Genomic DNA, 17058 nt, shown 5'->3' with positions numbered 1-17058 from the left:
AACAAGAGAGTTGCTAAAGGTTGTTTAAATTAGTCCACATAATCTAGAAAGCTACAAATAGCAAAGCTGAATGATGAGATGACCCTTTTATTTCTGTAAATGTAATTGTATTTGGAAGGTGATTGCTGTTTTGCTAGAGGAGGATCAAGTTGCAACACAACCCAGGTGGAAACCAGGTTCTCGACAAACCAGTCTGTCTATTAGTGACAGCTGTTTCCAGTTAAATACTAACCAGCCATTCCTCCATGGTAAGGGAACTTTATTCTACACCTCTTGGTATGCAGTCTGAACTCTTCTTCTTTATGCAAAATACCATACTTTTTGTCATGACCAAAGTGCAAACAGCACACATCAGGATATATAAATGATGTAAAGCCCATTTTTCTTTTAATTGCACTATTCTTGCTGTAACTCTGCAGATAGGTTTCACACAGGGAACATCAGAGTGCCCTAGCTGCTGTGAAACCAGACATATAGCCACTGATTAGCATGATATATTGGTGTCCTGTATGTAATTTTTTGCCCTTGTTCTTGAAGAGCCATCCCAAGGGATGTCATTTCATTTAGGCTTTTGATGCTGACACTAGGGCCAAGGTTGCAAATAAAACAATGCTATTGAACAGGGAAAATATAGCCTGATATATTTGAACTGCAGGTATGTCTTCCCTATGTAAATAGTAGATGTTCAGATTAAAAAAAAAATGAAAAATAAAGCATCTGTAATTACGTTAGGAAGACCTATTATAACACACAACCATATGTATTCCAACATGAGCATGAGTTGAACCAGAAAAAACCTGGCCTGTGCTGTTTCCTGTTTGAGACTTAGCTTAATTTTCAGTATATGTACTGACATCAGATCAGACTGGCTTGCTATGCGCAGACTAATTATTCTATTAAGTTCTTGGCTCTCTTCCTTTTTGCTTTCTACGTCTAATTTTTTTTATTCTTTCTCTAGTCCCTTCTTTTTTCTTTCATAGCATCAAAAGCAACCCACTGTTAATAGAAATATTCTTCATAATTACATCTTAGCTTCTTTGATTGTTGCTATAGCAGTTAAATGTGCTTTTTCATCTACTGTGAGTTTATTTATTGCTTTTCTTTCTGGATTTTTTTTTAATGGTTTAGACCGAAAAATATCCTGCCTATGTGTCTCTCAAGTTCAGAGGCAGATGCTACTTTCTGTTCATGGATTACCTGAAAAGACAGGTGTTGTTTTACTGAATAGAAAGAGCATCATATGTGTTTGGAACATCTGGCAGCCCTCCAGTCCTCAGAAACTTTTAATGTGTGACTCAGAGGTATGTTTTAATAACATTGTATATTTACTCAGTGAATAAAAGGCTTTATTATGTTTATTCTGTTTTCTTGTCTTGCCGCAAGATATGTCTTCTTTTGAGAAACAGATCTGAGCCTTGTGAGCAAAACATTGTTCTCGCTCCTTTTTGTGCACCATTGCTGGAATGTTCGTGGTGGTGTGTGGTGTTTGTGTGTGTGTTTGTTTCTTTCTTTCTTTCTTTTTAAAGTTTGACTCCATTTAGTGGTTAAAGAGTGAATGGAACTAGAGCAGCTATTCCAGATGTAGTCAGGACTTCCCTCTACCCATCACTATCATACAGTTGAATCTCCCCCTTGAGCTTTGTGACAGTAGATGCAGACAATTGTCTTGAAAAGGGAAAGCCTACTGAAAGTCTTGTATCCTATTTCCCTTTTAAATAAACTGTCCTCTTGCCACAAGCATCTCTAGTCTGTCTTTTCTGGATTTGCCTGCTTAGGAAGAACAAACATATTTCAGGCTTATCAGATCATTTGCCTTTATTGTGATACCAACCATGCATATTTTTACTGCTTAACAGGTGACATGCTGCTGCTTTAGTCCAAATAAAACAACAATAGTTTTTGCTGGAACAATAGATGGATCATTGTTGGTGTGGGACCTTCGAGAAGACTCGAGAATGCACCCTCACGTGATGATCGGTGACACTGACTGGACATTTCGAGTTCCAACATTTTCCACTGGTTAGTATCTATGCGTTCTGATCAGTCATTTTGTTGGCAGTGAAACAATTCCACTACTATTAATAATTCTTTTAAGAGCACTGTCTCTTCAGTAGCCTAGCTTAACCAGTTTGGAGATAATATTTAGTCGAGCAGAAGTTGCCAATCAGTAATAGCTGTGAAGAAATATAAACCAGCTCAATATGCATCAGTGAGAATAGAGAGGTGGGCCAGATGTGGAACCTAAGGAGTATAGTAATTTTAAAATGGACTACTCAGCTACTACCTCATCTGAAATCATGAGCTTCATGTTATCTCCCTTAATATAACCTACGTTTCTTTTTATCTACATCTAAACATCCATATTAAGATATATTAAAACCAAAACAAAGTAATTTAAGACTGTAAAACACAGTTTTTCAAATGTCATTTAAAGGTTGCAATCTTTGCAAATCATCACACAGGATCACAGAATGTCAGGGATTGGAAGGGACCTCGAAAGCTCATCCAGTTCAATCCCCCTGCCGGAGCAGGAACACCCAGATGAGGTTACACAGGAAGGTGTCCAGGCGGGTTTGAATGTCTGCAGAGAAGGAGACTCCACAACCCCCCTGGGCAGCGTGGTCCAGGCTCTGTCACCCTCACCGTGAAGGAGTTTCTTCTGAAATTTAAAATGGAACCTCCTGTGTTCCAGTTTATGCCCATTGCGCATTGTCTTATCATTACCCCTTGTCCTATCATTGGTTGTCACCGAGAAGAGCCTGGCTCCAGCCTCGTGACACTCATCCTTTACATATTTATAAACATTAATGAGGTCACCCCTCAGTCTCCTCCAAGCTAAAGAGCCCCAGCTCCCTCAGCCTTTCCTCACACGGGAGATGCTTCACTCCCTTCATCTTCTTGGTTGCCCTGCGCTGGACTCTCTCCAGCAGTTCTCTGTCCTTCTGGAACTGAGGGGCCCAGAACTGGACACAATATTCCAGATGTGGTCTCACCTGGGCAGAGTAGAGGGGCAGGAGAACCTCTCTCGACCTATTGACCACCCCTCTTCTAACACACTCCAGGTACCATTGGCCTTCCTGGCCACAAGGGCCCAGTGCTGGCTCATGGTCATCCTGCTGTCCCCAGGACCCCCAGGTACCTTTCCCCTACACTGCTTTCTAACAGGTTGTTCGCCAGCTTATACTGGAACCTGGGGTTGTTCCTGCCCAGATGCAAGACTCTACACTTGCCCTTGTTATATTTCATTACATTTTTCCCCGCCCAACTCTCCAGCCTACTTAGTTTTTGTCTTTTCTATAGTAAGCAGTGATTTATTTCTACCCCTGTTACTTATGTAGCTTGAAATTAACATAGTACTTTTCATGGTAACCCCGAAATGGCAGATTTTAGTGAAATGTCTGGTACAGTGGCATAAATGATGCAGTATTCATTTGGAAAATGAGAAGTCAATACAAATGGTGAAACATTGATTTATCTAGTAGTATTAATATTTTGTTATTTTAGGAAACAGTTTGCAGTATGGTATTTGAGAAAAATGTAACTCTTTGTGAAGCGATTACTTGCTCTTCCATCTTTGTAATTGTTGGTCTTCCATAAGCTGAAAAGTGATTGGCATTTTGTTGTTGTTTGTGTTGAAAATAATATAGTATTTACCTTTCATTATCCTTAATTACAGATGGTGTTCTAAACACAGTAAACCACACCTCTCCCATACTAACAGTGGAACCTGTCTCAACCTTTCTCCACACTGATCAGAATTATGGGCTCTCAAGCCTCTCTTATCAGGAGGGTATGTAAGCTGCTCTTCAAAGCATCAAGACATCTGATTCTTTCTTTAGGTATCTAGTGAAACAAATATAGCCAAAATCCAGTTTGTAATTCTATTCTGCCTTTTAAGTTGTCTCTAGTATCAGTTGCATACAACATTCATGTTTATTTTCTACGCTTATTTTTATGTAATGTTCATCCAGTGCAGTTTCACATCAGATGTGGGTGCGTGCTTGTTATAATGTCTATTTTAAAGACAATATGTTGCTCTTCCATTATAAAGCAAATTATCACTCAAAAACTGCCTTTAGAGAAGTCTTGGAGCTTCTGTAATGTCTTTAAAGAAGTCAGAATGCATTTAAAGAAGACTTTGCACTCCTATTATGTCCAAATAAATCCTATCTAAAAAAGTGGAGCAACTTGCTTATATCCAAAAGCACTTAAAATATGTGAGGGTACTTGGTGGTTCTTCCTGTGCTTTTTGCCTAATTTTTTCATGACCAGCCTTTGAAAAGAAACGTCAATCCTCATGCCCTCAAATTCTCAGGCAGTGTGCTAGAGGAGACATTATTCCTTCCATCGCAGATTTGCACTTTGAAATCCATAGCAGTCCATAGAAATGTGCTGCATATTGCAGGTTTTACAAGATTTCATCTATTGCACTTAATGTTCTGTTCCAAAGTCCCTGCAGAATCAAGACATTTTAAAAGATGCAGACAGAAAACATCTGCCTATCTGGTAGGACAAACTGGTCATATTAGTTTCTTGTCTTTTTCTTCTTTGGTAGAATTAGGGTACTTTTCCTTTTTATGCAGCTGAGAGGATCATTAAAGTTTCCAGGCATTTATTAACGTAGGAAAAGTTTCAAATCCTTTGATATTGCTCTGGATGAAGGGCAGTGTATGAATATAAACTGCTACTATTCCTTCCATAGAAATGTCAGGCCCTCCATTTCAGATAGCTTCAATGGATGAAAATGGAATCCTCAATATGTGGGTGAGTAATGCATGTATGAAAAGAGAGAGCATCGTGTTGGAATAATAAAATACTTCTTCAAATATAGAAAACCAAATCCATGATTTCTATTAAGAATTTTCTCCCTGAAAAGTACAGCAATACCAGCCATTCTGTTGGAGTTCTCAAAATTTTTGACTTGACTCCCTAGTGCTGTAATGTTATCCGTAGGCAAAGCTGTTAACAGGTACACGAATTCATGAAAACAGGCAATCAGTAGTTCTGCTTCGTAGGAATGTGTCCACATATTTCTGTTAATTGAATAATAGACCCCAGTCCTCTTTCACCCACCTACTTTATTTTATTTGAATCACAGTGATGTCAGAGACTGTACTAAATGTATGTGACGAGTGACATAATTTATATAAAATAAATGTTTAAAGGCAAAATTTAAAAATCTGTTGATAAGGTTACCCTGCCTAAAAAATGACAGGCAGGTAAGCACCAGCTCTGTAAGTCTTAATTAACTGTTCTGCTAGCTCGTCTTTCTGTTGGATGTGTTCCATCTTTTTCTGATGCAGCTTTGGCCCAGCTGCTGAACCTGTTATTTTCATCTGAATTGACCTTGCTTGAGGAACTGAATGGCTCAGTGAAGAATAAGGAGATAAAAGTATTTCCTTCTGTATCACTAGTTAAGTCCCTTAAAGCTCTTGAGTAATTTTAGCAGCGACAGTCTCAGGCCAAATGATCTGCCTTTTCTGTTTCGTGAATAGTGAAAAGCACAGAAAATATGTTAAAATTCTTTATTTGGAGTGGTTTTTTTTTTCAACTGACCAAACTGACAAGTTGCCAACTAACAATTAAGTGTAGAGTGTAACTTCCAATATCCTGCTTTACAGCAGGGAACACCCGGCAGGCACGTGGAACTATTTTTACCGTTGCAGACATTGACAGGATAGAGAATCTACCTGTGATCATTATAATGTTAGAGTTACCTATCTAAATGTTTCTTTACAGTAATACATTATTACATCTAATTTAAATACTTTAAAGTCTGGTAAATATTGCTTATTAATGTTAAATATTGACTTTTCAGGTAGTTGTTGAATTACAAAAAGTGGATTTAGCTGGGTCACAAACTGATTTAGGTGAGTATTATACATTAAAGGTAGAATAGTTATTGAATTTTGAGATTATTAAGTTAGAAGAGCGAGGAAGAGTCAGTGATGACAAAAATAGTTTAGAAGAATGCTAAATTATTGAGGAAAAGATTAATTCTGAATAGGACTTATATCTGATATTTGAGGTTATTGGGTAGGTATCATGAGAGTTATTTTCACTGCTGTCTGAATCTCATTTACTAATTCTTTGTTGGTAGTTGCCACTATACATTTCTTAAAATGTCAAAGCAGATTCCTGTGTCCTCAACAGCTTTTTCTCAAAGAATTTGAGATTTTATGTCCTTCTGGGTACTCCTGTTCTTTCTTTAGTTTTAACCAAATCAGTTGTAATGCTTTTGTTGTTGCCTATATCTCCATTTTGCTGATTGTCCTGGAAGTTCTTATTTGGGTAAGGTACTTAATTTAGTGTGAGAAAATGTTTCCGTTAAAAAAGTAGAGAACAAAGTCCATTCAGCCCTTTCTGAGTTATGTGAATGAAGAAAATGACATTTTTTTGTTCTTTGACCAAAATTAGACTTACATACTTGCCTAAATAGAAAAGACTGTGATTAAAATCCTGATACATTTTGAAATACATATATAAACAATGAAGTCATGCTAACAAACTAGAAGTTTTTTATCAATTTTCTGTTTTATAAGCTCATGTGCAATGCCTGGCTATATTAAGCTTCTGAAGCTGGATGGTATGTCTGTGAAGAACATTTTAAAGCTGTGGTCACGTGTTGACACAGTTTTACTGCCACCAGCATTAATTTTTTTCCTCTGCAGAAAATGCTTGTGTTTGAACAATTAGAATTACTTATGTTAATCTCTACTAACAAGTAATATAGACCAACTTTATGGAAGCATTATTACAGTTTCTCATTACTGTAATTCATGGTCAAAGATCCAAGAGACATAAATGTTCTTTTCCACCAGTGATAGAATTGGGTTTTATAGAGTCATATCACAGGTTATATGCATAGTGCAAAACTCAAACTTATAATCATGTTCCCCTTTCTCTGTCCTCTGTCAATGATTACAACTCTTCAGATTTCAATTATGAAGTGTTTAGTTCTAAATTATGTGATTCTTACCTATTAAAAGCTCAATCTACAATAAACAATTTAATTATGGAATATACTTTTACTTACTCGCTTAGGTTTTAATTTGGTGATAGCACTTTCTTAATGCAAAGTGCTTAAATCAGTTTAAATAATTGTTTTCTATAATTCCAGGTTTAATTCCTGGAGGGAAAGTGAAGTTAGTGCATAGCTCTACTGTGGAATTGAATAACAGGTAAGAAAACAGGGGCATTTGGACTTTACATGTGTATCTCTCAAAGCTGATTTTTCCTATGTGTTATTAATTTGCGGTTATGTAAGATATGTTTAACAATATTTTCATTAGGTTTTTTTATATACATACACTTATTCGTAAAGCTAGTCATAGACATTTTAGATCAAGAGCTTTTGTATGTACTTGCGTAGTTTTATGAGACAAATTCCTTTATTTATGTCATCTTTTACTGTTATGTATTTCTAGCCTTTTCCCAAAGGATGTGCGCCAGAGAATGCCCCAGACACTGACTATTAAATTTCTATCTTCCAATCCTAATCATTTCATTGTTGGAACAAACGTCGTGAGTAATGTGCTGAAATTCATCTCATAGTTGGGATTTTTTTTTTTGAAACCGCACCATTTACTTGGAATTTTACCAGTAGACTGTATATGAAATTTATAATTTGAGATTGTTATTAAAATATGTTAGCTATTAAGGATCTCTTAAGGTAGCAGCTCTGTGATTTATTTAACTTTTTCCTGTGATACTGATAAAAAAAATGAACAAAATAAAACAAAAGTTGCATTATGTTGTTCATAGGGGCTGGTAGGCCACGGTACAAGACATGATTTAAAAGTTGTTCCAAAACTATTCAGACCCCAGGAGAGCGGACTGAGATCAATAAGCATCAACGCAATTGATTTCTTCCCTTTTGGAAAGCCACTATTTTTGGTATGAAAACATTTAAATATAATACAAGTTTCATTTTTTAATTACTTGCTGAGGGAGGATTTCTAATTTATGTATTTAACTAGACGGGATAGTTGATTTACCTTGCTAATTCCAATCTGCTGTGAAGGCTGAAAACAAATCTTGTGTCCTGGTGTTCGAACTCTGCTTATGTAGAAGGTGGAAAATCTGGCTCACAGACACAAATAACAATCTCACTTCAGCCCGATAACTTCTTATTTGTTCTTACTGAAATTCACGTCTTCTGCTGTTGATGAAACCTCAGCAGTTTCTCACTTTCATCATCCATTTCTTAGTGACATCACCTTGGAGACAAAATTTCTGTATTGCTGTGAAATAAAGGTCTGTGGGGCAACCCTGGGCATTCCCTGCTTTCCTCCCCACAGCCCTGGGGCAGCATTCCTGTGGGCAGGCATGTTCAGGTCTGCCCTCGGCAGTTCCTATTGACACACCTCTTGGTTTTATTTGTCTTCTTTGAGAAAATTTATTCAATACAAGTTGAATCTAACTTGGGTAGGATTTTCCATCTGCTTATCTTTGCATATATTGGTACTTGATTCTCTCTCAAAAATGCTTTCTTTCTAAATTCGCAATGGTTTACGTGACTTCATTTGGATTGCCTAAGGTATAAAATGAATTTGTTTGTCTACAGAGTATGTATTTTGTGTCACCTCTGTGCAGTCAGAACATTCTTTTACCAGTGTAGATGTTCTTCAGTTTTTCCTAAGTGCATTTCTTTAGAGCGATGCTGATTTCTACATGTTTGTATCTATTCTATTTTCATAGAATAGTTTGTTTTGTACCTGGGCTAGAGCAAGCTTGTAAATGTTATACTAGACAAGACAATGGTTATATGAAAATATCTGAAAGCAGTGATATCTGCCTGTCTTTGGTTTTAGTTGTGCATTATGAATCAGTTTACTATCCTTATATTGTTAAATACAGCCTATCCTGAAAGCTGTTCTTGGTTTTACAGGTTACTTGTGTCACTAAGTAGCCGCCTGAATTGGTCTCTAAGGCTCTGACCTCGCCCAAGTTCAGACTTGATCGCAGCATTAGCGAAGTTGATCATTTGAGACCTTGTTTTAAAATAGGAAACGAGGACTTCAACCCAGGATTAGTGGATTAGATTACTCTAGTATGCTTAGTACAGAGTTACTGCTTTTGAACTCAAAATTACATTAAAAGTTAAAATCCAGATAGTCCGTAGAGTCAGGTGTGAGAGCTATGTGCCACTTGAGTCAGATAACTGCTTCTACTTACGTGATTGGATTACGTGATTCTACTTCTGTGATTGCAATTCAATTCTTGAGAATTGAATTGCAGTTTTTATCTTGTTTAGTGTGTTTTGTTCCCAGAAAGTATTTTCTTTTTGACTACCATCTAGGTTGGCTGTTCAGATGGCAGTATCCGGTTACACCAAATGACATCAGAGCATCCCCTCCTGCAGTGGAATGGCAGCACCAATGGCCAACCAGTCATTGCCCTGCAGTGGGCTTTAACCAGGCCCGCCGTGTTTTTTGTCCTGGATGCATCATCTAACATTTACATTTGGGATCTTCTGGAAAACGATTTGTTGCCTGTGGCAAAGCAGACTGTTCCGTTAAAGAAGTAAGTACATCGCTCTATTTTTAACAAAATATTAATATTATTATTACATATTGACTGGAGTTTGACTGTTTTTTTTTCATGGCATTAAATGTTCATTAGAATTTGCTTTTCTAACTGTATTTTTTTAAACTGTTGCACAAATGGAGAGATTATAGCAAGCTAAATTTTAGTTCATCCTTATTTACTCATTCTTTTATACAGTCTGATAAAGGAGAAGTAATGTTTAGTATAAATCCAAATCAGGTATAGTGTTATCAGTTGGAACAGATGTCTGTACATGGAGCAGCTGCTGTTTATACAGAGAGAAAAATTTTGTTCCCACTAAAATCCTTGGACTGCTCTAAGTTCAAAGATAGCTTTGCTGGATCAGGATCAACCTCTAAAATAGGCAAGATATGTTGGAGAACATTTTCAAATACCTATATATGGCATGGTTACCAATATAAAGAAATATATTTTGTTCATTGTCACAAAAGTAAACAAGAATATTTTTGGCTAGCACCTATTCACCAAGACTAACATCAGAGTAGTCTCACAGTGCTGTTCCTGTAGTCACTGTAGGGACCTGGGTGTCCTGTAGCTTGATGCAGGAAAGGTATTTAATATAGCCTTTCTGAAATATAGCCTGGAGACCTCTCTTTCTTCCCTGAAGGGAGCCCTGCTGTGAGACTCTGTCTTCCCCAGGCCTAAGTTAATCCTGATGAATATCTAACACAAGGGTGTCAAACTCATTTTCACCAGGGGCCACATCAGCCTCGTGGTTGCCTTCAAACGGCCGAATGTAATTTTAGGACTCTGTGAATGTAGGAGTAGTTACATTTATCCAGTCCTAAAATTACATTCGGCCGTTTGAAGGCAACCACGAGGCTGATGTGGCCCCTGGTGAAAATGAGTTTGACACCCCTAATCTAACAAAAAGTTTTCCTTGTATCCTTGTAATCTATAGCAAAGTGCTGCTAGTTTGGAGAGAAAATTGTGCAATTTTTGAAGTGACTACACTGTACTGCAAAATCCCATAGAAAGAGTTCCTTTTTACAAACCTGAAGTAATTTTAAAGTCATGATTAGAAATTGATGGTGGAATCTGTGAACAGGGCAAGAGTTGTCTGTTGTGTTTACATTCAATGATTGCAACTGGTGAAAAGCTAAAGAACATGCTGAGACTTGAAATAGTAAGAAATATTACACTACGATGAGCATAAAGAAGGAATCGTAGTTAACTGTAAGTAACCTGCTAAAGACAAGTTTGAAAACACCAATTTCTATTCATTTTGCCTCAATTAAAACCACTCCCCCATTCTTTTGATTTCAGTGTTGTAACTATGGCTCTCCTGGGAGAACCAGAAAAAACAAACGGGTTATTAGGCCTTGCGCTGGCCAAAGCATCTGGAGAGATAGACATTCAGTTTGTAAAGAAGAAGTGGGCATTACCTCAGCCTGAGGAATCTGAAAAACTACATATGATTTTATTGCAATCTTCTTAGAAACAGTACACCTCTCTGTACAAATTATCGCAAAATATTCAATTATTTTTGATAGCAATTAAAAGATTTGTAATGTAATTTTGTATTTGTATATAACTTGTATATATTTTAAAGAATATTAATACAATATTTCAGCTGAAACTTTATATTTTATCATAAAAATGACAACCTAATTTAGCATTATTATACTTTAAAAGGTGATGCACTGTATTTCATTATTGAAAGTACTCTAGATGTATATATTTTCAATAAAATACTGGAAATATGTTCCTATAAATTACGCTGCAGTTTCTCAATTTTCTACTCTGAAGTAAATGATAGTAATCTTTTGGTTGTGCCTCTGTATAAACAACCTGAATGTATGGAGACTTATACCTCTTGGCCTTTTACAAACTAAGGCTGGGTAAAACTTTCTTATATGCACCTAAAAACATGATGCAACCATTTCAGAATACAAGTCTACATCTTATGATATGTTACTACTGATTTCGACCCTGAAACTTTGCCAAAGGAATACCTGACTAACTCAAATTGTCCTGCTATGTACACTACCTGTTTGGATCAAACTACATAAATAATATGCACATGAGATTTACTGAAATTCTAAATCCTTCAGGATTTCTGATGTAAAACAGAAAATACTGACCTGTTTAATCCTTCAAATCATTTCCAAACCTCTTGTAGTGAGGAAAAGGATAGTTGTTTATTATATGATACTAATTTTTGTCCGCTATTGGTAAAGTTTGGACTGAGAACAAGCACTGAAAATGTCTTTAACATTTGTAGCCTCAAATCTTCTGATGCAAAATCGTGAGGAAAACCATGATTAAATTTGGGGAAAAAAAGCAAACTCAAAGTGGCCACATGATGGTGCCAAGTCACAGCGGTGAAAAATGAGTGTCTTCTATAAACAGCATAGTACTATAGGAATGAATTTGCTGCATGTTCCCCTTTCCTCAAAAACAGCAACTGCAACCCAGAGAGCCTGATGAGCTGTCAGAGGGACACGCATTTCAGAGACCATTTCACTATCTTTTTTCTTTGGTCAGCCATAGTTTTGGGGTTTTTTAATGGCCATAAACACAAATGACTCTCCTTCATTGTTGGGTTCATATAGTAATAATATACAGTCCAAGTTAAATTATAACAAGTTTATTAATCCAGATAAAGAAGAGTTGACAGGTACTTTTCACAGTAAAGTAGCAGAGCATCACTACGGAGATGCATAGTAACAAAACCAAACCCAAATCTCATTCTTTCCCTCTCAAATAGAAAGATACACCCTCCACTGCTCTCTCCCCCCAATTTAAGATCAAAATTAAGTTTTGAAATTATAGTAGCCTTCTTAAAGAAATATCTTTCTTATTATAATTTCATCACTTTCATGCTTTACCATCCTGAATTTTCTTACTGCACCCGCTTCCCTACATGGAAACTGCAAACAAAGGACTGGGGTGTTTCTGCCTTGTTCTGTGTGTAGTGGTCCTGGGGTTTTTTTCCCCAATATGTAAAACGGAAAAAGCATCAACCTTCCCACAGAAGTACCTGGTGGAGCTGCTGTCGACAGGTATGTCTGAATTCAAAGATCCAAATATTTCAGGTCAGTTTGTATTTGTGCTTGTGCTGCCTGGAGAGCTGAGAGTGAGTCAGTTCTTGCACTGGGCCTATGTTTCTTGCCTAAAAAGTGAGTTTTCTTTCTTGAACTGCAAACTAATGCCATAATACAAATGCATCCTGTGCTGGCAGTGCTGTTACGAGAATGCAGGGGAAAACTGTGTAGAAGTTGCTGCTCTTTTGTGTGTTCTCTCATTGGGTAAGTGCAGACTGTTGGAGTGATGCCCCGTCTCATCTGAGCAGTGGGGCCTGTTGATGGAACAATTTCTGAGCATATATCTGATCAGAAATGTGGGAAGTATTGGTCGGCTGCAATACAAGGAAAGCATTCCATGCATAAGGACTTCACAATTGTTTCAAACAAAATACTCAGTTTTCCATCAGCTGCTTCCAATGATCGTCAAGTTTATATTATTAACATAAGGTGTGGAATTTTGCATGTTTCATAAGAAAGCACCAACGTGATTAATTAAAAATGAGACCCTGGATATGAAAGAAAAAGTTCACTGGTGATTCCAAAGCATTTCATATGCATATTATTTTTACCAGTAGCTCTGATAAGTGTGCATATGTGCACACATTTTATTGATTGATTTTTATATGAAATGTAAACACCACTATAATGAACATTTAAAATAGCTCACATAAATATATTTTTCCCACCTATGGGCAATTTTGGAATTCATATTCGTAACAGTATGAACTGTAGTTAAAGTTAACTGACCTATGTAATAGATACTTATGATTCAAGTGATACAGAAGTTAAATCACTAACCACTCATATTAGTAACTTTTATAAAATATAACTTCTTGCTCTTAAGCCAAAAAATCCTGGCAGCAAGAATGTAACATTTTAAATATGCAAAATGCCAGAAAGTTTTGGCTAAACTTCTGCTTTTATTTTCCACTTCATGAACATGCTTTGAAAGCCTTTTCTATTTAGAACATAAATATTAATATTGTTTTCATTGGATTCTGTCATCTCACAGATGGGAAAATGAAGTTTTCAGTAGCTGAATAATAAGTTAACTGAGTAACAGAATTCTTGAATCAGATGGCTGATTTCTTACAACTGTTTAGAAATGCTTTTATTAACCTGTCAGCCTATATTTGCAGTAGAGTTTGGGAGAACAAGAATAGCATGATTCATCTTTTGTACCAGAACACTTCTTTTAATTGTACTGAAGGTGACCATCCTACCCAATGCAATTTTGCCTTAATTAATCATAACTGTCATTTAGTTATGTTGAAAGATACAGGAGCATTGTAGCTCCCATAGCAATGAGGGGATATTTTACTAGCTGGAATATTTTTAGTGGAACACAGTTAAAACATAAAAATAGATCTTTTCTTTTTTGCCTGACGGAATTGCAAAGTCCATCCAGGTTTGTTCTAGGTGTGGAAATTGGCTGGAATAAAGCAAACACTGAAGTGTCGTTGCATTACACAGCCTTTTGGGAATAGACCTATTGGTAAAATTCATTTAGGAACTAACCAGAATTAGTGGCCATGCTTGGTGATGTGCAAACCAGGAAAAGTTATGCAGATACTGGGACAGGAAACTGGTTGATGAGCCAGATTTTCCTTGCTAGCTGGATTTCCAGCCAGGCTTACCAGGGTTCTGTTTATAGACAAACACTCCTTGTCCGTCTGTTTCTGAGCCTCCTCGGCTGTGAGAAGGAAGGCGGCAATTCCAGTTACAGCTCCTCTTAAAGAAATCAGCTAACTTCTCTTTTACTAGTAGTTCCTGAAGGTTTCAGCAAGTGAAAATCTCTTGCCATAGTTCCTGCTGTAGGCCTTTTCATGTGTTATTCAAACTGCCATAGGAGGGTCTAGGTCTTGATGTTAAAGCATAGGAAATTATTTATTTAGGTGGCATAGGAAGTGATTTAGGTGGCGCTCTGTGAAAACTGCTACGTGAAAGATCCCGTGGAGCTGTTTAAGAACTGATTATATTTCAAGCTGTTTTTTCACTCTGAGCCTCTTAGCACGATTACAGTTTTGCTGCTCACCTCCCATGTGCTAATCATTGCCGTGAAAGGTGGAGAAGGGATCTGGGCTGCCCAGTCCTGGGAGCTCCACATTATTCAGACTGTTCTGAAACTGAATAAATAGGATATCTGCTTGCTGCCGTGGGGAGGCACTGAAGACATCCTTAGAGTGTCAGCCAGCCCTTCCAGTTCCCTGTGCTCTTTAGGAAAGGAAAGAAAAATACATTTTCAGTGTCTGATGCTTCAGCAGTTGCAGCGTAGGTCGCAGCATTCGCCATTCTTTAAGCTGTTAAAACCAAAGCAAAGTTCACTTGACACAGCAATGGTTACACCCCACAGGATTTTACAGGTGGAAACAGAGTGACAACAAACCCAGCCAAGCAAAAAAGAATCATATCAATTATGGGAATTACACTTCTGATGATGTTTTGCTAAAGCTTGGCATGAAGGAGGAAATGTTTACATATACGCTTACTGGTAAAAATAATCATTTTTTTAATAGATCAGCCATGCCCAGCATTAGCTATTTTTAAAGAAGTCAGCAAATGCAATTATGCAAATAGCTGTTGACTATGGCTGGGAGGAAGGAGATGCTTTCTTCCCTCTGTGCAGTATTTTCCACAGCCTTTCCCCGATTCACTCAGCCTTTCCTTTCTATATTCTACAGCCACTGGTACGAAGCCCACGATATTGGGGATGAAAAGATGTCCCTCAATCAGATCACCTGAGATCTTGAAGGGTTTAAAGTGTTTTCGTAGCTGGCACTGGAAGCTGGAGATTTTTACCTCCACAGCAGATAGTGCATTGGAGGAGCAATGCAGACGTTCTGTGTCTGACAGCATGCAAACCAGTCCATAATGAAATATTAATGATTCCTTTATACCTCATGGACCAAATCGAAGCCAACCAAAATCAATGGAAATATTACCATGTATATCTTATGTTTCTCCTATACAGGCTGGGGAAAGTAACAGAAAGTCATTGCAAATCTTTATTTTTCCTGTATTTGTATAGAGGCATTTATAGGCACTGATCATCTCCATGCTGCCCTCCCTCCACCAACACACACTCTTCTCTCAGGTTTCTGTCAGAAACTATATTGTTTTCTCTTGGACGGTCAACATCAATATTGGTTTGATGCCAACAGTTGCCACTTGAGACAGGTAAAAGTGCTCAATCTATTGTCAATAGTTTAAGGTGGTTTAGGTGGAAAAAGAATCTCTGACTAAGTGTTGAAGTAAGTAATTTGTAAATCCAGTGAAACGCTCAGAATGAATGGAATGGCACAAAATGAGGAGAATTCAGGTGTGTGCAAGAGCGATTTCCAACTGCAAATGGTGACCAGGCCTGGCCACCCTGTCTCCTTACTGGGGTGCCAGCTCTGCACTCTGGAGACCCTTCTCGCTTCTGGATGCTAAATCCCAAAAACTATCGTATAGGTGTGCAGTTGGGATACTTAGACAAGTGTGAGCCATGAGGGACTCTAGTGGTCTATGCGGTCTGGATTCAATTTCCACCCCTCTCAAGTTTTCCCACATTACGGGAAGTGCTGGCTCGCTCTGGCCGGGCCCTGGCCCCTGTTCTTGCGTCTTGAATAAAGGCACTAACACTTGCACATAGTTTGAAAAATCTCTGGTTTTCATAGATGTAGCTTAAACATTTTGACACTGTGCTATTAGGTGGTATTTCACCTCCGCCTCATTTATATCCTATTACAAATTAAAGCAGCCTAAGTGCTCTGTTTTCCACTTATACACTGGTGCAACCCAGTTGAAAGCAGCAATGATACTCAAGCAAAAGCGGGAGTAAAGTAATATTGTAATAGCCTATACCACCCATTGACATTCATAACATGATCATTTTTCACCTTTAGTTGAACCTTTATTACTATTGGATTAATTAAATTTTGTAATATGTTTGTTACCCTTTTCTGCCAGGTGTCAAGTGGTTTTTGCTTTTAGGAGTCTGAAATATAACAGTTTCATTGGAAACTAATCCTGTGCACAGGTCAGACAATCTGTTGCCGCTGAATAGGTTTAATACAATAAATAAAAAGCAGTTAGAATATATGATTAGTGTTTTCAGTCAAGCCTCGAGGCAGCTACAGTGCTCTTTAAGAGGTCTTGCCTCTTAGCCAGAAGTTCTACTTTGCCAGCTGATAATTTCACTGCTATTCCTCTTTTTTGTGTCTTTTGACCAGGCAAAATGGCTCATCCCGTCTAGACCACAGGTGTTGCACATCAGGGATTTCATAACTTGCCTTTAACTCAAATTGCAATGTTTTTTCCTCCCTGTGATAGAAAAAAAAAATACAGACCACAGCATCTGGTTAGACACATATTTTAGAAGATACATTTTTAATCCACTTGATTCTTCTTGGAGACAGAAGAACAGGGAGCTGAGTAAAATAGAGTTGCCTAGAGACATGGAGAAACTCTTCCAGAG

General features: G+C 37.5%; 1 protein-coding gene across 4 annotated transcripts in view; it reads left to right on the top strand.

The window, feature by feature from the left end:
- Positions 1–11285, top strand: part of DYNC2I1 (dynein 2 intermediate chain 1) — a 28518-nt gene extending 17233 nt beyond the window's left edge. For 3 of the 4 annotated variants that reach the window (XM_071805312.1, XM_065832418.2, XM_065832417.2), the window contains exons 14-24: positions 119–248; positions 1129–1301; positions 1857–2019; positions 3677–3790; positions 4703–4764; positions 5819–5870; positions 7121–7181; positions 7428–7524; positions 7765–7896; positions 9302–9525; positions 10837–11285. In XM_071805312.1, the coding sequence (XP_071661413.1) occupies positions 119–248; positions 1129–1301; positions 1857–2019; positions 3677–3790; positions 4703–4764; positions 5819–5870; positions 7121–7181; positions 7428–7524; positions 7765–7896; positions 9302–9525; positions 10837–11008 (1380 nt within the window). In that variant the 3' untranslated portion in view covers positions 11009–11285. The remainder of the gene's footprint in view (positions 1–118; positions 249–1128; positions 1302–1856; positions 2020–3676; positions 3791–4702; positions 4765–5818; positions 5871–7120; positions 7182–7427; positions 7525–7764; positions 7897–9301; positions 9526–10836) is intronic. The other variant, XM_071805313.1, reaches the window with a different exon arrangement.
- Positions 11286–17058: the final 5773 nt, after the last annotated feature.

Source organism: Patagioenas fasciata, chromosome 2 (genome assembly GCF_037038585.1).
Source record: "Patagioenas fasciata isolate bPatFas1 chromosome 2, bPatFas1.hap1, whole genome shotgun sequence".
In the NCBI taxonomy this organism is placed as follows: domain Eukaryota; kingdom Metazoa; phylum Chordata; class Aves; order Columbiformes; family Columbidae; genus Patagioenas; species Patagioenas fasciata.
Note: the sequence above shows the minus strand (reverse complement) of the source record. Positions and strands in the feature narration are given on the sequence as shown.